At 46.4% G+C, this 27,073-nt stretch overlaps 1 protein-coding gene across 2 annotated transcripts in view; it reads left to right on the top strand.

Annotated features, from left to right (window-relative positions):
• The window catches only part of LOC138265803 (zinc finger protein 684-like), a 185,528-nt gene that overhangs the window by 90,526 nt on the left and 67,929 nt on the right, over nt 1-27,073 (top strand). Inside the window, exon 5 of one of the 2 annotated variants that reach the window (XM_069213864.1) lies at nt 2,789-2,893. The exons of the other annotated variant lie outside the window; for it this stretch is intronic. Coding sequence (XP_069069965.1) covers nt 2,789-2,893 — 105 coding nt within the window. The remainder of the gene's footprint in view (nt 1-2,788; nt 2,894-27,073) is intronic. 2 annotated transcript variants of the gene reach the window in all.

Here is a 27,073-nt window from a genome sequence, read left to right as displayed (position 1 = left end):
AACCTTATTGGTAGTCTTGCTAAAAGTGGCATTTCCTTACGCATTCTTCCTAAAATACGGTCATATGTTACAATCTCACTCAGCATCCACTACATCACCTCCACTCATTCACCCCCACTACATCACCCACCACAACATTGTGCAGGTACCATTCATCTGTATTTTACCGTGACTTTAGCTCCTAGCGTATGAATCCTACACGTAACCTATTTTTTTACACCAATTGTTTTTTTTTATTAATACTTTTCTTAATTCTATCCTTGTTCTATTTATGATTTTCGTTTACTCTAAACTCCCGTACATATCCTACCCAAGCATTTAAAAATTCAATTACCTTACATTTCAATATAAAATGTATTTAAATTTTATTTTTTATTTTATTTAGTAACCTAACGCTAATCACTCCCCTTTACTCACGCAGTTATAATGTATTCTTTTGTAATAATGTATCCCTAAATGTTTAATCTTTATTAATAATCAAGACCCAAACATATATTATTTAACTTACCCCGATCGATGTAATGGTCATGGGATGTAGTTGTCAGACTACACAGTGGAGGTGATGTAGTTTAGGTGTACCCTATAAAATGCATCTAGCTCACCAGTTATTTTTTCCCAAGTGATTCAGAAAGTCATTTGCACCTGCACGTTCAACTTTCACACACATATTGCTTGATTTAGAAGCGCAAAGTGAACTTGCACTCATAAATCAATTACCCATGCAAAATATTGTCTTAATATTGATGGTGTACTATTACACATCAGTAAATCCTACGCCTGGAGGTAATTGAGGGAGTGGGTGTCCCAGGAATGACTGGAAAGTTTAGCATTCTTCACAACCTTTTGAGTTTGTGAGTATTTACAAACGTGAGGTAAACCATTTCCACTGTGGAAATGACTCAAAATTTACTTCTGACAGCAGTAAGAGTAAATAAATATCTTTCCAAGATAAAAATATGTTTGGAACACTGTCAAAATTGGTGGGGGTGTTGGGGAAAAGGTGTCTCCACTGGGTAAAAACATCCCTTTAGAGAAAATAAACAAAGGACAGCTGTACAAATATTAAGGCATTTTTGCATGCATAGTTGTATACTATGTACAACTGTGCTTGCGGAAAGGGCATTGCATTGGCAGGAATTGATTCCAAATATGTTTCCAGGAGTACTGCGTGATACTTTGAGACTCTTGGTCTTGTGAGTTCCTTAAATTTAGAAATCTGTATTCATACAAATTCATAAACTCTCAAATGTAAATTTCCTTCATTTTTTATGACTTGGCCACTTACATTACAGTCTTTTCACACAGTTATAAGCCATAGGACTGCTCACGTTCTTTGGTCTTAATATTCTTGTTGCTGAGATGTTTTCAGAAAACCCTTTGGTGAACCTGGCCCTTTAGGTTCCAAATACATGTTGAAGTGCTCCTCCATTGCGCATCATTGTATACACATCCAGAAGGAGACATGGTACTTCAAAATTGTGCCTACTTATGTACTTTTTGGGTAATTGATGTCCAAGAGTCTCCTCCACTTTGCTGTCACCCTATGTCGTTTGGTGCTTTGCCTCCAGTTCCAATCTCTAATCCTTCTGTTACTTTTATAGTGTGGTTCTGGGTCCAGTGTGGGATTCATACTCCGCTCTCCAGAAAAACATGTTTGAATAGAGAGAACCAGTGGAGCTCAAGCATCACTATGTCCAGGACCTGCCCTTGAGCCTGTGCATCATACATATACATTAGTGGGACTGACTGTCTCATTCCCCATGAGGGAATAAGGGTGGTAAGACCACCAAGCATTAATCTCAGGGGAATGCACTCCATGAAAACAAATGTGCTTTCCTTGTTCGTGTTCCTACTGCAAAAAGCAGGAGAAAAATCAGTGCAGATTTCGGCCTGAAATAGGGAACTGCTTGTAGATTGGAAACAGTAATTCCTGGGCCAACACGTTGTTCTTCATTCTGGAATTCTACTGAGACCCCGGTGCCTTCTCATGCCCACAAAATTAATGTAGCAATGTGCCTTCCCAGTGCCTCTTCAGTGTGAGTCAATAAAGATGCCGGCTCGACTCTTAACCTGGCTATCCCCATCTGCCAATCCTTCCATTGCCCACTCACTCTACAGCAGCAGATTTGATTACCAAAAGGCTTTGAGCACAAAAGCATATCCCAGTAAATGCATACTACATTTCATTAAAGCCTTTTAAAATCTTTTTTTTAAATAATTTATTTCAGCATTAGTTTTGGCATGTTCATTTCATTTGTTGATGACTCTACAGATGTTAATGTCTTTCAGACTGTGAGTCTTGAGAACTATTCTACAAGTTTGGTACTCGTTGAGCCACACCTATAGGAAAAGACACAGTGCTGACATGTTTCCGAGCCCTATTTCTGAAAAACTCCATTTGACATAATGGGGGTTATTCCAACTTTGGAGGAAGTGGTAATCCGTCCCTAAAGTGACGGATACCAGCCGTATTACGAGTCCATTATATCCTATGGAACTCGTAATACGGCTGGTGGTAAATCCGTCACATTTGGGACAGATTACCACCTCCTCCAAAGTTGGAATAACCCCCAATGTGTTTAAGCTACAAAAGCTGGGTAAAGTATACATTTATTCAATAGGAAGCAACAGGATATGAAAATTGACCAAACTCTGGATATCTGTTTATTGGGGTTGGTTAGCCCTTAAGGCTCTGTTGTTAGATGTGGTGAGGAAGTAAAATAGCTTTTAATGTTGACAATGTCACCTAATTGCGTTTCTTTTTCTAATATCCTGGCATGCTTCTCAGTGGCTAGCCCAGACGTTTTATTCCAGATTACCCATGAGGAGGATTTTAATTTAAGTGATCAGCATAACTCAGAAGGACGAGAAAATGTACATTCCGCCACTGCAGGTGAGGTAAAGCAACATCAATTCTGTTGGGTCGTGTGTCAAAGCATTCCCTGCACCTCTTGGTAACTGCTTGTAAACTGTTAACACTGTAAATCTGAAGCAGTATTTGTTGATCAAAGCACACTGTGACTGCTGGGTGGTGGACCTGGTGCCTCAGGAAGGGATAGTTTGGGGAAGACTCCTCGTAAGCCTGGGCAAGTGACAACAAATCTGATATTCTTCCTTCTTAGTCTAGTGGATAATCCCAACTCTTTGGGATGTAAGCTAAAGGAACAATGCACATGATCTTGGAGTGTTAGGAAACCCAGCAGTTGAAGTGGAAGAGTGAATTGGGGAAAAGAGAGCAATGTTTGCTGTATTATAAAGCATAGGTTTGTTTGTATACATGACATTATTACTGCCTTTTGGTTTGATGGTGGCACACTAATATTGCACGAGTATTGAGGAACTCAAATGTTTTGTCTTGGAACTGGAGTCACAAGATGGACTTTTGAATGGCCTCTAAATAATTGTGTACGAAATGAGGAGTTGCCCATAAAATGTCATGCCAACTTGTGGGCCTGGACACTATACTATGGCATGTATTGAGCATCCAACAAAAGGACTAGAGGAATTATGAAAGGGGTGTAGACACGATGGAAGGGTGTTGTTGAAGTTTTGGAGGAGTTGAATTAGGGAAGCAAATTTGGACCGTGGGCTCTTGTGAGGGGGTTTCCATAGTCTTAGGGCTTCATAACGAGTCTGGCAGTCTTCAGACAGCCAGACTCATGGTGGCGGTCCGACTGCCAAATTACGACTTTGGCAGTCAGACTCCCAAATGACTGCCATCTCTGCTGGGAACATGGCTCCAGAAGCATTACTGTGGTTGGGCTTGTAATCAGCCATGGTGGCACTGAACTCAGCAGCACCATGCTGATTACAATCCCCCCTTTCCGCCGTCCTTTTCATGACTTGGACCCTGCCATGAAAAGGCTGGCGGAAAGGTAGGCAGAGGGCCACAGACGGGCCCCTGAAATTATCACAACCATGTTGTTGGCAGTGCCCCCCCGGCCAGCACCGTTGAAGTGTGCACTGTCTGCTATGAAGGCAGCGTGCATTCTGAGGGGGTTGGTCGGCCCGCTCTGTGCTATGAGATACCACTTGGCTCATTTATGGGAGCTGAGTGCTATCTCGTAGCACTGTTCCTGCCCGACTGACCGGCGGGAACGCTCTATTTCAAAGTTTCCACCATTTAGTCAGGTCAGACCTGTGGAAAACTTGTAATAGGGTGGGGGGGGCACCATCGCTATGGTGGTGGCGTTCTCCTTGCGAGTTTGTTAGTCCCAAATTGGGACCGTCAAACTCTTAAAGAACCCCTTAATGCCTTGTGGTTACAATGTCACGGGGTACAAGAAATATTTTATGGTAAATAATTGAAAAATTAATACATATTTTGCAAAAAATGGGGATTGCTATGTAGGCTAAGGATTCTTAAGCCTACACCCTGCCTATTGTCTGCAGTAAATAGTAAAATATATGAATTTTTCACTTTCAAGCAAAGCTCCAAGTGCAAGCTATCTGATGTGTCTTGAGACTACTTTGCAGTGAACCACAATATAGTATGTCGTAACAGATGAGATCATAGAGCCTTCAAGATTTTCACAAACTCACGCCAGAAAATGAATAGCAGCACGCCAAATGTTTGATTTTTAACTAATGGATGATGCATAATTTTGGCCAGCTTTATAGTTGGAAAACCTGAAAGCTTCCATGAAGACCCCCATTTACTAAGCAGTAAATGTCCCCTTCCTCTGGAACAATAAAAGGCTTAAGGTACATGATAAGAAATGTGACCAGTGCAATTTTGAAAACTTCTATTTCAGTTCTACTTGACAGCAATTCACTGAGTCATAGAAAACCTGGGAAGCATGTGGGAGTCCTCGTGCCCTTACTCTTCTGGTGCTGCCTGCAGGGCTCCTCCTTTGTTGGCCATCTCCCGCTGTTGGGCACCCAGTTCAAGAGAGGGGTCCTGCAGCTGGCAGAAATCTCTTGCTTGGCAGGTTGAGATGGAAGCTGAGCAGCTTGTAGTTCAGCTGGCAGTTGAGGAGTTGAGCAAGCCAAGCCACTTCACTGATGCTGCTGTCTATCTTCCACCAACCTGTATGTACTGATGAATGGTGGTGGCTAAAAAAGCAAAAGCTCAAGACAGCATAGGTGGTGGAGCAGGGCTGAAAACCTGCAAGTGGTAAGCTCTGAGGCCTCCTGGTACTGCAAGATGGGAGACATACAGGGTAAAAGAAGGGGAAGAAGCAAGAAAGTGGATGGCCCAGTTGGAACCTGGAAGATCCCAAATAGGCTTATCTATTGTCACTCTTTACCTGTCCACTCACAGTGACTATTATTATTGCCCTAATCTACCAGCCATTGCCTTTTTGCAATTTATTATCGCCAATCCTACCTGTACTACCTCTTTCTGAACTGCCATGAGCTATTTGTAACTTCCCTAAGCAATTTGGAAAGTAGGTTAGCTACCCCCATTACCAAAATGCACATAGTTATTGCGGCCAATCCTCTTCCCAGTGTTTTAGAACCCCCTGGTGGAGAAGAACTTAAATGCCCATTTTAATACTGGAGAAGAGGACAACAATACTGGAAACCCATAAAATGGCGAAAGTAGTTATAAAACAAGATATGCAGGCATGACAGAGGAAGCATGGACTGGGGCAAAAATAAAGTTGGAGCTGGAAACAGTACTAGAGCATGAAGGGGAGTGACACAGGTGTTAATGAGGGACCTTCAGTTATCCTCAAAAGGTGCTCAAAGTATGCAGTCAGTCATACACAAAATATGACAAAAGAATTGACCAAACAGCCTGAGAACGTGGAAATGTGGTTAGAAGCCCAAGAGAGAACAAGATTACAACTTATTGTCCAAAAAAGAGTACTCGAGTGCCATAAATGGTGCTGGCCTTTTGGGTCAAACTACCAACTGCATCAAGAATGAAAACTGATTTGGCTTTCCAGCCAACATTAAAGATATTGTAGACAATAAAAACAGGACTTTCAAAGCTGATGGACTTGGTAAATAGCCCTGTTACTGCCTGCGTGTAGAAATGCATGAGGAACCCGCTAATTTCCCCATTATCACCATTTTACCATTGAACAGTCTAGCTAAAGATGGTTCTACACCTCCTAGGGGCACGATGACCGCCAAAGAAGTTGATTCTCTGTGGTGGGGCATAGAGGAGAACTCCCACCAAGTCAGTGAAATTAATAACATATCATACAATAAAGAGGAAGACATTGATGTCCTTGAATCTTGCCTTCAGCTTCACAATTGGAACACGCAGAGCAACGAAAATGGAGGCACCTGGGAATCTGACAAAGAAACTGACTGGCCTGGTACTACCCCAGCGAAACCAATCTTGTCCCACATGAAAGTAATGTGTAGGACACTGAATGGAACACCTGGGCATTGAACTTGCGGTCACCAAAGTTGGCACTGCAAATAACCCTACAGGAAATGGCTACCAGTGTTACCTCTAAATATAGAAGGATGAAGACCAGGGAAGAAGTAGTGGCTAAAGCCACAAAAAACTACTAACCCTGCTAAGTATGATTTTTCAGCTAGTCGTCCTAAATTAGGAGAGGTACTACAGGTGATTAAATTTCTGTAATCACTGAATGGAAAGAAAATATGACGGGGGAACCCATTGTGAAAATGACAAGGAAGAGCCAAAGTACACTACTCTTCCCCCCAGGGAAAAGGATGAACAGTAGCACTGAACAGGTTAGCTCACCCAAGAAGGATGTCAGCCATGAAAGCAATGCTTCTCCATCAGTTCTAGCAAATTGTACACCAAGTCCCTCATTATGAGTTTGGCGGTGCGGGGACTGCCACGGTGGCAATGGCAGTCACACCGCTGCAAAGCCGGTAGAGAAGATCGCCATATTATGACCATGAACCGAACACAGCTAGTCCACCCCCAGTGCGGACAGACCACGGCGGACGGCTGTAGGCATCCCCAGACTGGCAGGGGACATTGTTCTCGCTGTGCGTATTACAAGGTTGCACACCACCACGATTTCCACTGCGGTCGCACCGCCACCAAAACCCTGGCAGAAAAAAACATATAAAAGGAGACACTCACCTTCAGGAACGCAAACACTTCCGGAGCCGCTATGGAACCAGAACTTGTAGGCTTCCCAATGCTCCTGCTCGCCCTGTGTCTTCGGAACAAGTGACGATGAAGAGAACAACAACCATAAGTACACACACTTAGCACACACTGGAGGGAAAGGTATTAGAACACACGCACACACAACACACACATCGTGGACGGCTAGAGACGGACACACCCACATGCAACCACACACCTATACCAACACACACACACCCCTACACACACACACTCAGACACAAAATACACACACCATGCACAACACACACTTGCCATACAAACCCCACCTCGCATACACACATCACCGCCACAGTCCAACACACATATACACAACACCACCGAGTCACACATCACAACCATAGCTACACAAACTCTTGCCAACACATTGCACTGCACACCTACACATGACAACACATACCGACAACAAACAACCAATCAACAACAGCACACACCCAAACAACGTACCAAATGTCACACCAGCGCAGGTGACATAGCCATCACTATACACACGGGTGCACACAACAACCACACAATGGCACACAACACCACCACAACACATCACACCACATACAATGTTCAACTCAGCTACTCACATGCATGGAATCACACAATCATGTTACGCACACAAAAAACATCAGTAACAGCTGGACCAATGGCAGCCCCCCACACACACACACACAGACATTTCAGGGACAAAAGCCTGCAGTACCAACAGACACAACACACACACCCACAAACCAAAGCCTGCATACAAACATCACACGTGTTGAATGAAAGGCAGGACAAGTAAATCATTATTGACACCAACGGCAGGTTGACCCTGAAGTATTCAAACTCACATTTAAATAAATAACTATGTACACTCAAATGGCCATTGACCAGTCCATGTGTCTCTGTGCCCTGATGTATTCAAACTCCCATTTACATAAATAACTATGTACACTCAAATGGCCATTGGCCAGTCTATGTGTATCTGTGCCTTGACACAAATGACACTTCTCATTGCTCCAACTTGATTCCTGACTGCAAAATAACCTACACATGGTTGGGGCATCAAGGGAGCAGGCAGGCACCTCAAGGGTGAGGAGGTGGTGGCCAAGGGGAGGGTTTGGGCTCAGAAGGGGGGTCATTGGGTTTGGCCTGGGGTGGAGGGGTTGGCTTGGGTTTGGGTTTTTTGTGGAGGGTCATTAGGTTTGGCCTTGGGACGGGAGACTTTGGGTTGGGGGTGGAGCTCTTGGCAGGGGAAGGAGCATGGGCAACACCGGGGGGGGGCACAGGAGGAGGCAGTGGTGTAAGGGCTGGACTTGCTCAGGGACACAAGGTGCTTCAGGGACTGAGGGGCTGGGAGAGGGTCAGGGAGCTGGGTAAACTCATAAAGGAAATGTTTCTTAGGGGCACAAGGACGGTCATGGGAAAAGCATTTGGGAGTGGAGGGAGTGGGAGTGGTTGTCAGATGTGTCTTTGTGTGTGTCATGGGTGCAGGTGTGTGAGTGGAATGCTTGTGTGTGCTGGGTGTCTGGTGGGTGAGTGCGGGCGTTTAGGTGCCCTGGAAGGGGGGGAGGAAAGAGGTGCTGGGAATTGCCTTGCTGGATGGGTGACTGTGTGTTGGGGTGGTGGCTGCAGGAATGGTGATTGTGCTGCATGTGGGGGTGTCGGTGGTTGTGGTGAGTGCGGATATGGTGACTGGGGTGGATGTCTGCTGGTTAGCTATTGTGGTGACTGGGGGGAATATGTGAGTTGTGGCTGGATCAGGGAGTGCCAGCAGGTATGAGTGGTGTAGTGTCTGTGATGGAGGTGTGGTGGGGTTGTCTGTGCAGGCAGTGGATGTTGTGTCTTCAGGTGAGTGTTGTCTGTGTGCATGCTGGTAGTGGTTCTTGTGGTGCTTGTGTTTGTCATGTGGAACTGTGCCTGTTGTACCGGATGCATGCGTGTGTTAAGGTGTGTTCTAGTTGGTTGTGGGCAGAGGGGTTTGGGATTGAGAAGAGGTAGGTGGAGAGTGGACAGTAGACAGAGGAGCACTGGCTGCTGTCAGGGAGGAGTCCAGAGCCTGGAAGGATCTCTGCAGGGCAGCCATAGCACCGCGAATGCCTTCCAGGAACGCATTGCTCTGTTGCATTTGAGCCGCCAGTCCCTTTGTGGCATTCGTGATGGTAGTCTGACCCACAGAGATGGACCTCAGGAGGTCAATAGCCTCTTCACTGAGGGCAGTAGGGCTGACTGGAGCAGGGGCAGAGGTGCCTGCAGCAAAGGAGAAGCCCACCCTCCTGGGTGAGTGGGCAGGGGCAACTGGATGGGGACCTACAAGGGGGCGGTGCAAGCAAAGGGGGGTGGACAATGATGGTATGGGGATGGTCCCAGATGGGTCCGCCACCACCACTGGAGGGGGATACCAAGGATGATGTAGACAATCTGGTCTCCCCCCGTGGCACTCTCCTTGCCCTCCATCCTACTGGGTCCCTCGGCATCGCTGGATTCAGCCTCCTAGGTCCCGTGGGCTGCCGCTTCCCCACTCGCCTGGGCCCCGTCTCCTTCACCAGATGATGCTGATGCACATAAAGGGAGAAAAAGAGAGGGAGGGAGAGAGAGAAGATAGGTTGGAAAAGGGTCAACACCTAACTTCCATAAACACATATGAACATGTGCATATCTCACATAATATTTCATGGCCCGCCATGCCATTGCAATTGCACTTCAGCCTGAAAATACCTTTTGCCCATGGAAAGCTGTAGTGGACAGTTAACATCAGATGTGCACACAAGTATAAATATGGAAATGAAGAAAGCAGTGACTCACCATTGCAGCAGAGGAATTGGCAGGGGCATCTAAAAAATGATATGAATACACAATGTTGGTAGTTCAGGGACCTCCCAGGGCACTTACCACATCAAGTACTATCCCATAGTTGTAAGGCCAAGTACACACAATGAGATATACAATAGCAACACTAAAGCAACAATTGCTGTACAGTCTGTCCTCATGTAATCTCATGTAGCAGTATCCCACTGTTGTTTCCCTACACATCTCTACACTCAGAAGGTGACACATATATGCATAGTCGCCTCTCAGGGCAATACTCCTGTTCCATTGAGGCCCTTCTTGTGGTGGAACTGTGGAGCCAGACCCACAATCAGTCCATGGCAGCAACTGTACAATACCAAGACATTCTCAGTTCATGTAGGAGTCTAACACAGATGGGATTGCACTTACACCTTTGACACACTGATGCCGATGACTAAAGCTGGTCAGACACAATGCTTAGGTTGACAAAACCGCCCGAACCATGGGAAATGTGACATTTCAATCTAGTGACAGCATTGTCTTGTCACACATACTTCATATTTACCATGGCTGGGTCACTGATACCCATTGTCGTTGTGTACTATTTAAAAGCAGAGAGAGCATAAGCACTGAGGTTCTGATTAGCAGAGCCTCAGTGACACAGTTAAGCACTATACAGACACACACATTAGGCCATAAACTATGAGCACTGGGGTCCTGACAAGCAGGATCCCAGTGATACAGGCATAAACATACTGACATACAGGCAAAAACATGCCAAGGAAGATGGTACTTTCCTACAGGGGCCCACCGACAGTCTTCTATACGGCGATTTGGTGGTGTAATGCCAGCCATCGCACCTTCCCCCGTAGGTCCTCCCAACTCTTCCGGATGTCCTCCCTTGTTGTGGGGATGGTTGCCCACTGAGTTAACCCTGTCGACAGTTCTCTGCCATAATTCCATTTTCCTGGCTATAGATGTTTGCTGGACCTGTGCTGTAAACAGTTGTGGCTCTACCCTGACAATTTAATCGACCATGACCCTCAGCTCATCTGTGAAGCGTGGGTGCTTTTGGCGTGACGTGATGGTTGTGTTGTGGGTGATGGTGTGATTTGTGTGCAAGGGTGCAGTGGTGATGTGTTTATTGTGTTGCTGGTGCAGATGTGTGGTGTATGATGCGTCTGATGGTGCCCATGGTATCGACGTGCAATGCCCTCCGTTTGTGTGCTCCTCGCTGTCTGTGTTGGTAGTTGTGGTTGCCAAGGATTGTTGGGGGGGGTCACATAGTGTAGTGAGCAGGTGTGTGTATGTGTTTCAGTTGTGGGGAATTTCTACTGTCTAATTTGGTGCTGTGTCCTGGTGGAGGTGAGTTTTTGACTGCAGTGGTTTGCACCGCCAGTGGTTTTCCACCATGCAGTGACTGCTGTGCTGATTTGTGGGTCATAATGTGGAGGGCGGAATGTGTTCGGCATGGCAGTGCCAGTGGTGGGACCACTACTATCCGGCCCTCGGTCGTCCTGGCGGTGTCAGATTTGTGGCTGTATTTAGATGGTCTTCATTGTGGACTCTTAATACGGCGGGCAGGATACCACTAACACTGGCAGTCTTTTGGCACTCGCAACTGCGGTGGTCTGGCCAAAGGACTGCAAAACTCATAATGAGGGCCCAAGACTCCCTCACGAAGATAGGGAGCAGGGAAACTATAATAAAAAGGATAAACAGGTGAACAAGACAGGGGAGTGAAGAGGAAAGCAAAAAGGTGCATAGAGTACCAAGACTGAAATGGTGGTGAAGCCAATGCACGTCATTGCACCAGCTTGAGAGGACCCAGAGTGAGGGTTTAATATGCAGAGAAACATGCACAACACATATCCATATAAGGAGATTGCCAACATGAAGTTGAAGGCCATGATTGTGTGGTAAAGGCAACATGACGCCAGAAGCGTGCAGGACTTAGAACCACACCCAACCAGGAGTAATATGCGTACTGATAAATTCAGACATCTACCAAAACCGAAGCTGCTGAATCTGAGCCCTGTCTCTTGATAAACCAAATATTCAGGCCCATTAAGATGAAACTCAAGGAGAGTTCAATATATCCAGCAACAGAAGTGGGAAACAACCATTCCAGGGACAACCTACTGTACATAGAAGGGAAAAATCGAGAGCAAACAACATTGGATGAATACAGAAGCACTGCCAACAGAGAAGGACCTGGCCATATATGAAATTAGAGTATGAATGGTGTGGCTGGATGGAAGAGGGAACTCAAAATACCAACCATAGGCCGAAGAGCACCAAATAGGTGAATGAAAATAAAATAGTGATGTTGCCACTGTTGTATTCCTTATGTGGCCCACATGACATCCTAAACAGAAGTAATTACCTGAAAGTCCTTTCCAGATCAAGCGCATATTACCTTGGAAGATTTACACTATGTGAGGTTCCTTCCCAAGAGATGTGTGGTGCTAGAGAAGTCGGCACCAGCAAACTGCAGCACCAGCACTTGCTATACTGAGGTGCATGGACACTCTATACCACTAGGCATAAGGAGCTGACCACCAAGGCAACAATCATACCCAGAAATCCTGGAAAAGCGAAGGGAATCTGTCACATTATGAACACAAGCAGAGTAGCCTACAGGTCATATTGGATATCTATCTTGAATCTCATCAAAAAGATAGGCAACTTACAAGTGAAATTGGACCAGCAAGTGGAACAAAAAATGTTTTGACAACAAACTACATGGGCAGGTGTAGGAAGGTAGCCTCTTTCTAGCCTTGTTACCCCCACTTTTGGCCTGTTTGTGAGTGTATGTCAGGGTGTTTTTACTGTCTCACTGGGATCCTGCTAGCCAGGGCCCGGTGCTCATAGTGAACACCCTATGTTGTCAGTGTGTTTGATATGTGTCACTGGGATCCTGCTAGCCAGGACCCCAGTGTTCATACGTTTGTAGCCTATATGTGTTCCCTGTGTGATGCCTAACTGTATCACTGAGGCTCTGCTAACCAGAACCTCAGTCTTTATGCTGTCTCTGCTTTTAAAAATTGTCACTGCAGGCTAGTGACTAATTTTACCAATTCTCATTGGCACACTGGAACACCCTTATAATTCCGTTGTATATGGTACCTAGGTACCCAGGGTATTGGGGTTCCAGGAGATCCCTATAGGCTGCAGCATTTATTTTACCACCCATAGGGAGCTCAGACAATTCTTACACAGGACTGCCACTGCAGCCTGAGTGAAACGTCCACGTTATTTCACAGCCATTTTCACTGCACATAAGTAACTTATAAGTCACCTATATGTCTAACCCTCACTTGGTGAAGGTTAGGTGCCAAGTTACTTAGTGTGTGGGAACCCTGGCACTAGCCAAGGTGCCCCCCACATTGTTCAGGGCAAATTCCCTGAACTTTGTGAGTGTGGGGACACCATTACACGCGTGCACTGCACATAAGTCACTACCTATTTGTAGCGTCACAATGGTAACTCCGAACATGGCCATGTAACATGTCTAAGATCATGGAATTGTCCCCCCAATACCATTCTGGTATTGGGGGGACAATTCCATGATCCCCCGGGTCTCTAGCACAGAAGCCTGGTACTGCCAAACTGCCTTTCCGGAGTTTCCACTGCACTTCAAATATAGGATCAATTGGTGCTAACCTTCAAGACTTCAGGATAGTCATTTTCATTGCATTAAACATCGTGCACAGGATGTTGTCTGGACCTTGGCCCGTACCGATGAAGCTGTCACCTCTAACACTGATGTCTGGGGCCATGCATATCACAATTCAGTTAGTATGGGGCAGGATTTGGGGCTCCTTTTCTTGATACTAAATACAATTGGCTCAAGTTACTTTCCTATTCTTTGGCTCCCACACCTGACTCAAGGATGTTTTTTCCACTTACTCCAGGTCCCATAGCCTTTTGGTGTTTTGTCATGCATATGTGTTCTTACTGCTTCCCATGCACTCCACGAAGCCTGCTTCTTTTTAGTGCCTAAAAGGCTCTTGTATTCTATTTTGCAAAGATTCAGCAGTTCTTCGCAACTTCATCTGACATGTACTGCTCTGAGAGCTCTTTTTAAGTCCTGTTTCTTGACTGCACAGTACTTGTAAAACCTGTCTAAACTGTTATGCATGTAAGCTTTGTAAGGTGTTGCTGTGTTTTGCCCCATGATGATGGAATTTGAAGCAACGTCTGTGATGAACCGTTCAAAAGAGTTGAAGAGTGCAAGCCTCCCTCCCTCCCCACCAAAGACCTTAAAAGTGATCGGGCACATTACATACTGCTCAATCTGATGCATTATTTGGGGAGCCACATTAGCATAGTGTTCAGCTTTCCACTTGATGGCAACTTTGGTTGTCAGAAGTCAAAATAACCTGTTGCTAATAAAGGGTCAAGCAGTAAATGGGCATACTCAATTATGTGAATTAGGGGTATGTTATCAGGGGTTAATAGTCCCTTTCCTTCCTGGGCTCCACTACCATGTTGTGCAACATATAAATTAATACATAATCAATTGTGATGGATCTACTAACATCCCTAAATGTATCCTGAGTTGGCACATCAGATATTATCATTGTCTGCTATTTCCTGCACACTAAAGTCCTCACTCACCAGTGTAACATGGTTATTGCTTCTTACACTGTTGTTGCTTGCCTGTGATACTTCCTCTACAAAGATCCATCTCACAAGGCCTCTTTCAATCAGTTTGCCAAGGCCGATATACAGAATATCCATAGTAAAGCCATCAGCTTCCAATTTGATATGCTGCACGTTGGGGCTGATAAATTGGAATGTTTGGCTCACAGAAGTCAGGATGGGTGAAATCCACATTACTAGACCACTAGTTGGACTCCCTTTTGCTTCTGATTTCTGGTTCGAAGTACTTCATAAATCTGTCTTTTGCCATCCTTCTGAATGTCCAGGTTTCCTGGGAGCAGCATATGTTATTTTGGTTTACATTTCCGACCAAATCCTCATATTCTAATTTGCGAGGAAAACCGGTACTAAGCCATCTAGGATGGGGGAGGCGGCAAGTTTCTTTATATCCAATCGTCCTATGTTAGCTTGAGGGAAATTTGTTTGTAAATCCTATGCTGTGCTACTGCTCTGTCTTGCAAGTCTGTCAACCCATCCCCAATAACTATTCCCATTGCAGCCTTCCCTGCTGTAGGAGGCTGGCCTGACTTATGGTGCGTACCTTGTGGTACTTATACCCTGTGCCAGGTAGGAGGCTGGCCTGGCTTATGGTGGGTACCTTGTGGTACTTACACCCTGTGCCAGGTCCAGTTATCCCTTATTAGTAGAATAGAAGTGTTTCTAGCAGCTTAGGCTGATAGAAGGTAGCTATGGCAAAGCAGCTTAGGCTGAACTAGGAGACATGCAAAGCTCCAACTATACCACTTATATCATATAGCACAATATCATAAGAAAACACAATACTCAGAGTTACTAAAAATAAAGTTCTTTATTTTTATGACAATATGCCACAAGTATCTCAGTGAGTACCCTCATTTAGAAGGTAAGTAATATACACAAGTTATATGTACACAAACCCAAAACAGGTAAGTGATAGTAAGAAAAGTAATGCAAACAGTGTAGAATCACAATAGGATGCAATAAGTGAACATAGGTCTAAGGGCAACACAATCCATATACTCCAAAAGTGGAATGCGAATCACGAATGGACCCCAGACCTATGGGAGCTTGTAGAGGGTCGCTGGGACTGTAAGAAAACAGTCAGGGTGTCCAAGATACGCCACCCCAAGACCCTGAAAAGTAGAAGTAAAGTTCCCCTACTACCCCAAAAGGACACAATAGCCGTGATAGGGGGATTCTGCAAGAACCACAAATACCAGCAAAGCACTGAAGACGGATTCCTGGACCTGAGGACCTGCAAGGGGACCAAGTCCAAGAGTCGCGATATTGTCGGGGGGGGGGCAGGAGCCCAGGAAACCCCGGATGAAGGTGCAAAAGGGCTGCCTCCGGGTGGAAGAAGCCAAAGATTCTGCAACAACGAAAAGGGCTAGGAACTTCTCCTTTGGATGTAAGATGTCCCACGGCGTGCTGGATGTTTCAGAAGTGTTTCCACACAGAAATACCGCAAACAAGCCTTGATAGCTGCAAGGGTTGCAGTAGAGGTTTTTGGGTGCTGCTGGGGACCAGGAAGGACCAGGATGTCGCCACTTGCAGGAGAAGACAGAGGGGGCGCTCAGCAACTTAGAGAGCCCCCACAGAAGCAGGCAGCACCCGCAGAAGTACCGGAGCAGGCACTTGGAAGATCTGAGGACAGCGGTCAACTCAGAGTTACAAAGGAGGGTCCCACAACGTCGGAGTCCAACTCAGTGAGTTGGGCAATGCAAGATGGAGTGCTGGGGACCCAGGCTAGGCTTTGCACAAAAGAAGTCCTGGAAAAGTGCACAGAAGCCGGAGCAGCTGCATATCACGCAGTACACAGGTTTGCTGTCTGGTGTGGGGAGGCAAGGGCTTACCTCCACCAAACTTGGACTGAAAGACCACTGGACTGTGGGGGTCACTTGGATCCAGCTCCTGTGTTTCAGGGACCACGCTCGTCGGGATGAGAGGGGACCCAGAGGACTGGTGATGCAGAAGTTTGGTGCCTGCGTTAGCAGGGGGAAGACTCCGTCAACCCACGGGAGATTTCTTCGGGATTTCCAGTGGAGGGTGAAGGCAGACAGCCCTCAGAGCATGCACCACCAGGAAGCAGTCGAGAAAGCCAGCAGGATTAGGCGCTACAATGTTGCTGGTAGTCGTCTTGCTACTTTGTTGCGGTTTTGAAGGCGTCCTGGAGCAGTCAGCGGTCGATCCTTGGCAGAACTCGAAGAGGGAAGTGCAGAGGAACTCTGGTGAGCTCTTGCATTCGTTATCTGAAGAATACCCTAGAGGAGAGACCCTAAATAGCCAGAAAAGGAGGTTTGGCTACCAAGAAAGGAGGTTTGGCTACCAAGAGAGGTAAAAGCCTATCAGAGGGGGTCTCTGACGTCACCTGCTGACACTGGCCACTCAGAGCAGTCCAGTGTGCCCCCAACACCTCTGAATCCAAGATGGCAGAGGTCTGGGACATACTGGAGGAGCTCTGGGCACCTCCCCTGGGAGGTACTAGTCAGGGGAGTGGTCACTCACCTTTCCTTTGTCCAGTTTCGCGCCAGAGCAGGGCTGGGGATCCCTGAACCAGTGTAGACTGGCTTATGCAGAGATGGGCACCATCTGTGCCCATCAAAGCATTTCCAGAGGCTGTGGGAGGCTGAGCCAGCCAGCCAGTGTCTAATTTAGCTATTAGATGAGGGTAGGGAAGATCTGTAGTAAGATCCTACTCAGCGAATGCCAGGGCTAGGTGGATGGGAAAAGTATATAGGGCAGTGAGTAAGCTGGATTTAGGAGAGATCTGAACATAACTAAACAATGATTGTTTGTACTACCTGTTTACAATATGTTCAATCAAATAAGGCATCCCTGGTCATGACATTCATGAACCTGAAGATGGCCTTCGACTCTGTGAACAGAACTTTGCCATGGGGTCCTTTGTGATGGAAGGCAGAGTGGATGATCGAGACCCAAAGGTGCTTGTACAAAAACACAATGACCAATGTTAGGCACGGAAGAGCTGGTAACACTTTCCCAATAAAAACTGTGTTTCAGGCAGGGATGTGTAATAGCCCCAAACTCTTAAGTTTGTTTTTAAATGATGTGGGAGCATATTTAGCTGGCCTAAGCCTAGCCCCTTCAAATATTTGAGGCAAAAAAATAGTAATTCTCCAGTTTAGCGACGATGCAGTACTCCTGACTTTAGAAGAAATTGCTGCACACCACCAATTGGGCGGCTTCAAGACCTAATGTGGCAAAAAGACTGTGACCACCAACATCTCCAAGTCAAAACTCGTGATTATGAACCTGAAATAGCATCTGAAACATACTGTCAGCATCAGCATCCAGGGCAAGCACTTGCATGCGTAGATTATTTCAACGACCTTTAAATTGGACTAAATTGGAAGTTATTGTAGTATCACCAGATGAAGAAAGCAACTTGCACTTTTAGCCTGAACATAGGCGCAGTGGTAAGATGCACGGGAAAACTTGGCTCCAAGTTATAGCGTGAAAGCGGTTGCATTGGTTGCCTAAGGAACAGAGCTGTGGGGCTTTAATAACACTAACACAACAACACAAAGAAATAACAACTGCTTCCTAAGATCCCCATACAACAGAGCCCTGGCTCATCTCTAACCTCAGTAAGACTTGAACTGGACTTGAATCCCATATGAGAAAAGATCTCATTATACCCTGTTTTATTCTGGCTCAGGTTGCACAACAACACTTACCCAAGAGTATATGTGAGATCCTTATATTAAGTCATGATTATAAACAATTTTAAGATGTGCCCTTAGCTAGGGCGTGTGGAAAACACATTAAAAAGGATTGGCTGCAGTGCCGTCTGAGATAACTCTGTATTAATAAATTAATCAAAGATAGATTCGGTCAATATAAACAATAGGCTGCCTCGCCTAGTGACTGGGGCCCTGGGGGAGGTATAGGGTGATGGGCAGTCCCTACTACGTGGGTAATTATAAAACAAGGTGAAGTAAAGTTTTGAAGATACGGCCTAAGATGTTCCTTGTTTGCTCTTTCAATTTATAATTGGGAGGCTCCCTGTCCAAGCCTACACCAAACAGTTGTTCCAAAAAAACAAACAAGGATGCCCTCAGTAACTGCACATTGGCAGGAATTCAAGCTGTCTCAATTTTGTAACGTGGGTAGGGAGAAGCTTCTACCCCTGTTTAGGATTTATTTACCCTGCAGTAGCATTTTATACCTGGTCCGCCTAAAAACCACACGGATATCAATGTAATAGCCCCAATATAATGTTTTTTTAACAACTGTATTTATAGTTTTACGTAAAATACAGTAACAATGTTCATTAAACTTCGTCATTCAGTGTTACAGTTAACTTGCTTTGTGAATTGTGCCTCTTATGTTAGAGAAAAAGGTTGCCGGGGTTAGGGCATATTGCTGATATCATGAGGGATTATCTGTCTCAAAGGCATTGCTGGAGCTTTACAGATCAGCTCCGGTACTTGACCGGGGTCTGTTGCCAATAGTCTGTCATGCTTCATAAAAGTGCAAAAGGGAAGCCAAATGGCTTCATATGCACCATCCGGTCTTGTAGTACCACGGTCAGCCTCTCTGGTACGTACATGGACCATACCTTTCCCCGCCACACAGACAGAGGCTGAAGCCCCAATGTGATTTGAAATGTTTTAATCACTTGTGCATTTATCTTCAACATGATTGCAGAATATGGAGTGTTTTTGATGGTCGTCGTTTTTATGATTTGCATTTATTGTATAGCTTTAGATTGAAAGGATAACGATTATGATGATGATGTTAATAGCAATTTACCTTATTCCACTTTATCTGGGATATTCCAACTTGGAATGGGAGGTTCTGTCAGCAGGAAACAAGATCTGGAGCCAAATCTGAGAAGTTATGAGTATACAGAAGGAAAACAATGGAACACGTCAAAAGCCAAGGCACAAGTGGGTAGAGGTTTAGTAGCAGCTGATGAATAAAAGGAAGTGTTTGCATGCTGTAGATCAGCTTTCCATGAAATAGTATGAGGTTATCACCTGTGCAACCCGGTTTTTGTCAGACAGCCCCTTGCATCATAGATCATTTCTTCGATTAACATACACTAGTCCATATTTTCCGCATACTTTTATCTTGGGGAATATTTGGCTATCCCAACTGCACGATATATCCCATCTAGTTACTATCATGACCATGTCGCAAAGTATGAGTGTGTATCTCTATAAGTTAGAGTCGGTACATATAGTAGTGCCAACCACTCTTTGCGAGTTTTTTTGTCTGTTGTTGGTGCCAGTCCCATGTAACATTGTTACATTAAACCCAACTTGATGTCTAAGTCGAATTTAAGGTGACTTTTGAGTGAAAAGGCAACTTTAGAAACACTAGTTTACGCTCTAGTTTACACTGTTGCCCAGGTTTTTCAGTGGCTATTCGCAGATGCTGCCCACAAGATAGCTTCTCCTTCCTGGAGAGAGGTCTGAATGACTCCCAGGAAAGGACACAATATAGGCCTACAGTTGGAAGAAGTGTTACCACTCCTTGACAGGAAGCCACACAGGGCATAAACCCAAGAGGGGATCTTCAAAGGAGAAGCCGCCTTTGAGGGTCAAATGGTGGACACACACAAGAGGGGCTGCTCTTTTAGTCTGGTAGACAGGTTGACATCAGGGACAGAGAAGGCAAATCAGTTGCCAAACTGGTTTTCCCATGGGGGTGTAGCCTTCTGGTAGCCACATGTGTAGGGTAGGCTGCCAAGCTCCACTCATTAAGAAAGTTGTCTGCCTTCTTGGGAGTGGACAGAATATTGCTCTGTGGGATAGCTAAATACCATACTTAGTAGGAAGTCATCATCAGATGGGAGGGGTCTTGTTGCCCAGGTCCCTGATGGCAAGTTGTGAGCATAAAAATGGCACCCAGAACTCTGATCACGTGTGGATTTGAGAGAGGGCTGAAGAAAAACTGCCTGCTGTTCCCTCAACCCGGCAAAGTGAAGCTGCACCAAAGACTGGACTGCACCTGCTGCTCCTGGTCTAGCAAAGAGGGCTGTGCCTGTGCTGCCCTGCTCGGTGAAACATTGACCCCTGAATCAGACAGAAGAGGAGAACTCCATGAGTCACAAAAGCTGAAAAAGCTGCCATGGCACATTTCATAGCCGCAATTGCTGGATCATTTCCTATTGCCAAAGTGCAGCCTGGGAGACTGAATGCCAACGTTCAAAAGTTGCACCCAAGTCTGCTGAACCCGGGAGAGTCATCAAAGTGCTGTTTGGTTGCCCAAGATGGACAATAGCTGCAGTTAAAGGAAACCACTGGTTGGCTGTGACCAGACACTAGTAGACCAGTGGCAACTGGTTTTGCATGGACTTCACCCAGACTTTGAGGGACATCAACCTCTGTGGCTAAAGTTGCCCCACCGTATTTGTTGACCAAGGGGAGGCCCCGGGAAGACGGCCATTGACCTGATCAGCATCCTCAGTATCTACTGGCATCTTCAGCTTCTTCAGTATCTTGTATCTCTTGCATCAGAACCACTCCATTAAAATCTGTGGCAGTTTGCCCATAGAATCTAAAACTGGATAGGAGACTGCTTTGACTGCAAGGTAACTATCCTGCTCAGCCTTACTGGTCCTTTTGACTGGCTCCTGTCAGAGTTGGTTGCCAAAAGCAAGCAGGAGTAGCCAAACACAACTTTACAGACGTTTTCAAGGTAACTGCTAACCGTGCTAATTGCCAATGCTTGTTTGCATTTTGAAATAAAGGCAGCTTTTTATGATTTGGTTAAAAATTCATATCTCTGGAAACCTCCCATGACTTCTGTTCATTTTGGTGTCTAAAAATTCCTTAACCCCTTCGCTGCCAGGCCTTTTCCCCCTCCTGTGGCGAGCCTTTTTTTGGCTATTTGGAGCAGTTCGCGCTTAGGCCCTCATAACTTTTTGTTCACGTAAGCTACCCAGGCCAAATTTGCGTCCTTTTTTTCCTACATCCTAGGGATTCTAGAGGTACCCAGACTTTGTGGGTTCCCCAGAAGGAGGCCAAGAAATTAGCCAAAAAACTGTGAAAATTTCGTTTTTTTAAAAACAATGGGAAAAATGGGCTGCAGAAGAAGGCTTGTGGTTTTTTCCCTGAAAAGGGCATCAACAAAGGGTTTGCGGTGATAAAATCACCAGCTTCCCAGCTTTCAGGAACAGGCAGACTTGAATCAGAAAACCCAATTTTTCAACACAATTTTGGCATTTTACTGGGACATACCCATTTTTACGATTTTTTTGTGCTTTCAGCCTCCTTCCAGTCAGTGACAGAAATGGGCATGAAACCAACGCTGGATCCCAGAAACCGCAACATTTCTGAAAAGTAGACAAAATTCTGAATTCAGCAAGGGGTAATTTGTGTATATCCTACAAGGGTTTCCTACAGAAAATAACAACTGAAAAAGAAAAATATTGAAATTGAGGTGAAAAAAACATCAATTTTTCTCTAAGTTTTACTCTGTAACTTTTTCCTGCAATGTCAGATTTTCGAAAGCAATATACCGTTACGTCTGCTGGACTCTTCTGGTTGCAGGGATATATAGGGCTTGTAGGTTCATCAAGAACTCTAGGTACCCAGAGCCAATAAATGACCTGCACCCTGCAGTGGGTTTTCATTCTATGCCGGGTATACAGCAATTCATTTGCTGAAATATAAAGAGTAAAAAATAGCTATCAAGAAAACCTTTGTATTTCCAAAATGGGCACAAGATAAGGTGTTGAGAAGCAGTGGTTATTTGCACATCTCTGAATTCCGGGGTGCCCATACTAGCATGTGAATTACAGGGCATTTCTCAAATAGACGTCTTTTTTACACACTGTCTTACATTTGGAAGGGAAAAATGGAGAGAAAGACAAGGGGCAATAACACTTGTTTTGCTATTCTATGTTCCCCCAAGTCTCCCGATAAAAATGATACCTCACTTGTGTGGGTAGGCCTAGCGCCCGCGACAGGATATGCCCCAAAACACAACGTGGACACATCACAGAAAACAGAGCTGTTTTTAGCAAAGTGCCTACCTGTAGATTTTGGCCTCTAGCTCAGCCGCCACCTAGGGAAACCTACCAAACCTGTGCATTTCTGAAAACTAGAGACCTAGGGGAATCCAAGATGGGGTGACTTGTGTGGCTCGGACCAGGTTCTGTTACCCAGAATCCTTTGCAAACCTCAAAATTTGGCTAAAAAAACACATGTTCCTCACATTTCTGTGGCAGAAAGTTCTGGAATCTGAGAGGAGCCACAAATTTCCTTCCACCCAGCGTTCCCCCACGTCTCCCGATAAAAATGATACCTCACTTGTGTGGGTAGGCCTAGCGCCCGCGACAGGAAACGCCCCAAAGCGCAACGTGGACACATCCACATTTTTGAAGGAAAACAGAGGTGTTTTTTGCAAAGTGCCTACCTTTAGATTTTGGCCTGTAGCTCAGCCGCCACCTCGGGAAACCTACCAAACCTGTGCATTTCTGAAAACTAGAGACCTAGGGGAATCCAAGATGGGGTGACTTGTGTGGCTCGGACCAGGTTCTGTTACCCAGAATCCTTTGCAAACCTCAAAATTTGGCTAAAAAAACACATGTTCCTCACATTTCTGTGGCAGAAAGTTCTGGAATCTGAGAGGAGCCACAAATTTCCTTCCACCCAGCGTTCCCCCACGTCTCCCGATAAAAATGATACCTCACTTGTGTGGGTAGGCCTAGAGCCCGCGACAGGAAACGCCCCAAAGCGCAACGTGGACACATCCAAATTTTTGAAGGAAAACAGAGGTGTTTTTTGCAAAGTGCCTACCTGTAGATTTTGGCCTGTAGCTCAGCCGCCACCTAGGGAAACCTACCAAACCTGTGCATTTCTGAAAACTAGAGACCTAGGGGAATCCAAGATGGGGTGACTTGTGTGGCTCGGACCAGGTTCTGTTACCCAGAATCCTTTGCAAACCTCAAAATTTGGCTAAAAAAACACATGTTCCTCACATTTCTGTGGCAGAAAGTTCTAGAATCTGAGAGGAGCCACAAATTTCCTTCCACCCAGCGTTCCCCCACGTCTCCCGATAAAAATGATACCTCACTTGTGTGGGTAGGCCTAGCGCCCGCGACAGGAAACGCCCCAAAGCGCAACGTGGACACATCCAAATTTTTGAAGGAAAACAGAGGTGTTTTTTGCAAAGTGCCTACCTGTAGATTTTGGCCTGTAGCTCAGCCGCCACCTAGGGAAACCTACCAAACCTGTGCATTTCTGAAAACTAGAGACCTAGGGGAATCCAAGATGGGGTGACTTGTGTGGCTCGGACCAGGTTCTGTTACCCAGAATCCTTTGCAAACCTCAAAATTTGGCTAAAAAAACACATGTTCCTCACATTTCTGTGGCAGAAAGTTCTGTAATCTGAGAGGAGCCACAAATTTCCTTCCACCCAGCGTTCCCCCACGTCTCCCGATAAAAATGATACCTCACTTGTGTGGGTAGGCCTAGCGATCGCGACAGGAAATGGCCCAAAACACAACGTGGACACATCATATTTTTTCATAGAAAACAGTGCCTACCTGTGGATTTTGGCCTCTAGCTCAGCCGGCACCTGGGGAAACCTAGCAAACCAGCGCATTTTTGAAAACTAGAGACCTAGGGGAATCCAAGATGGGGTGATTTGCGGGGCTCTGACCAGGTTCTGTTACCCAGAATCCTGTGCAAACATCAAAATGTGGCCAAAAAACACTTTTTCCTCTCATTTCTGTGACAGAAAGTTCTGGAATCTGAGAGGAGCCACAAATTTCCTTCCACCCAGCGTTCCCCTAAGTCTCTCCATAAAAATGGTACCTCACTTGTGTGGGTAGGCCTAGCGCCCACGAAAGGAAATGGCCCAAAACACAACGTGGACACATCACAGAAAACAGAGCTGTTTTTAGCAAAGTGCCTACCTGTAGATTTTGGCCTCTAGCTCAGCCGCCACCTAGGGAAACCTACCAAACCTGTGCATTTCTGATATTTTTTCACAGAAAACAGAGGTGTTTTTTGCAAAGTGCCTACCTGTGGATTTTGGCCTCTAGCTCAGCCGGCCCCAGGGGGGGGGGGTAAATGCCCTAAAATAAATTTGACCCCCCACCCCCCCAAACCCCCCCTGCCCAGGAGCGACCCTTGCCTACGGGGTCGCTCCCCCTGCGTGACATTGGCGCCAAAAAACAAATCCCCAGTGCCTAGTGGTTTCTGCCCCCTTGGGGGCAGATTGACCTAAAATCGACCAATCTGCCCCCAAGGGGGGCAGAAATGCTCTAAATACAGTTTGCCCCCCAGGGGAGCGACCCTTGTCTGATGGGTCTCTCCCCATCTCTAAAAAAACAAACAAACAAAAAAAAAAAACACACAAAAAAAAATTTGCCCTGGCGCCTAGAGGTTTCTGCCCCCCCCCGGTGGCAGATCGGCCTAATAATAGGCCGATCTGCCCCCAGGGGGGGCATAAATGGCCTAAAATAAATTTGCATCCCCAACCCCCCCCCCTCACCAGGAGCGACCCTCGCCTACGGGGTCGCTCCCCCTGCGTGACATTGGCGCCAAAAAACAAATCCCCGGTGTCTAGTGGTTTCTGCCCCCTTGGAGGCAGATTGACCTAAAATCGACCAATCTGCCCCCAAGGGGGACAGAAATGCTCTAAATACAGTTTGCCCCCCAGGGGAGCGACCCCTGTCTGATGGGTCGCTCCCCATCTCTAAAAAAACAAACAAACAAAAAAAAAAAAACACAAAAAAAAAAATTGCCCTGGCAACAAGAGGTTTCTGCTCCCCCTGGGGGCAGATCGGCCTAATAATAGGCCAATCTGCCCCCAGGGGGGGCAGAAATGGCCTAAAATAAATTTGCCCCCCCAACCCACCCCCCCCCCGGGAGCGACCCTTGCCTACGGGGTCGCTCCCCCTGCGTGACATTGGCGCGAAAAAACAAATCCACGGTGCCTAGTGGTTTCTGCCCCCTTGGGGGCAGATTGACCTAAAATCGACCAATCTGCCCCCAAGGGGGGCAGAAATGGTCTAAACACAGTTTGCCCCCCCCAGGGGAGCGACCCTTGCCTGATGGGTCGCTCCCCATCTCTAAAAAAAAAAAACACAAAAAAACACAAAAAAAAAATTTGCCCTGGCGCCTAGAGGTTTCTGCCCCCCTGGGGGTAGATCGGCCTAATACCAATAGGCCGATCTGCCCCCAGGGGGAGCAGGGATGGCCTAAAATAATTTTGGCCCCACCTACCTCCCCCCCCCCCCCCAGGGAGCGACCCTTGCCTACAAGGTCGCTCCCTTTGCGTGACGGCGCAAAAAAAAGATCCCTGATGCCTAGTGGTTTCTGCCCACCTTGGGGGCAGATTGACCTAAAATCGGCCGATCTGCCCCCAAAGCGGGCAGAAATGGCCTAAATACATTTTGCCCCTCCAGGGGAGAGCGACCCTTGTCCAAGGGGTCGCTCCCCATCTGTAATACAAAAAAAACAAAAAAATCCCTGGTGCCTAGTGGTTTCTGCCCCCCTTGGGGGCAGATCAGCCGAATCAAAATAGGCTGATCTACCCCCCAGAGGGGCAGAAATGGCCTAAAATAATCCCCCCCCACCCCAGGGAGCGACCCTTGCCTAAGGGGTCGCTCCCCTTGCGTGAAATTCACACAAAAAAAAAATAATCCCTGGCGTCTAATGGTTTATGCCCCCCTTGGGGGCAGATTGGCCTCATCAAAATAGGCCAATCTGCCCCCAAGGGGGGCAGAAATGGCCTAAATATAATTTTCCCCCTAGGGGAGCGACCCTTGCATAAGGGGTCGCTCCCCACCTAAAAAAAAAAGAAAACATAACAAAAAGAAAAAAAAAAGAAATGATCCCTGGTGCCTAGAGGTTTCTGCCCCCCCTGGGGGCAGATCGGCCTAATAATAGGCCGATCTGCCCCCAGGGGGGGCAGAAAAGGCCTTCCCAAAAAAATGCCCCCCCTGGGAGCGACCCTTGCCCAAGGGGTCACTCCTGTTGCGTGAAATTTGCGCAAAAAAAAAACTCCCTGGTGTCTAATGGTTTCTGCCCCCCTTGGGGGCAGATTGGCCTCATCAAAATAGGCCAATCTGCCCCCAAGGGGGGCAGAAATGGCCTAAATATATATTGCCCCCTAGGGGAGCGACCCTTGCCTAAGGGGTCGCTCCCTACCTAAAAAAAAAGAAAACATCACAAAAAAAAAAAAGCTCCCTGGTGCCTAGAGGTTTCTGCCCCCAGGGGGGGGCAGAAAAGGCCTTCCTAAAAAAATGCCCCCCCTGGGAGCGACCCTTGCCCAAGGGGTCGCTCCCTTTTGACAGTTTCATTGAAAAAAAAAAAATCCCTGGTGTCTAGTGGGGTTTCAAAAGCTGGATTGCAAGCAATCCGGCTTTTGAAACCTTGTGAGAGACTTCAAAGGGAAGGAAATACATTTCCTTCCCTTTGAAGCCTCTCGGGCCTCCCCCATGGGATTGAAAGAGAAATGCAAAAGCATTTCTCTTTCAATCGCGCTGGAAGCTCTGCTTCCAGCACGATGGGTGAGACCCTGTGACTAAAAAGCGCACGCTCGCGCGCTGACGTCACAGGGGGGGTTGGGGGTCTTGGGGGTGGGAGGGGAAGGGCTTCCCCTTCCATC

This window comes from Pleurodeles waltl, chromosome 2_1 (genome assembly GCF_031143425.1).
Source record: "Pleurodeles waltl isolate 20211129_DDA chromosome 2_1, aPleWal1.hap1.20221129, whole genome shotgun sequence".
Lineage (NCBI taxonomy): Eukaryota > Metazoa > Chordata > Amphibia > Caudata > Salamandridae > Pleurodeles > Pleurodeles waltl.
Note: the sequence above shows the minus strand (reverse complement) of the source record. Positions and strands in the feature narration are given on the sequence as shown.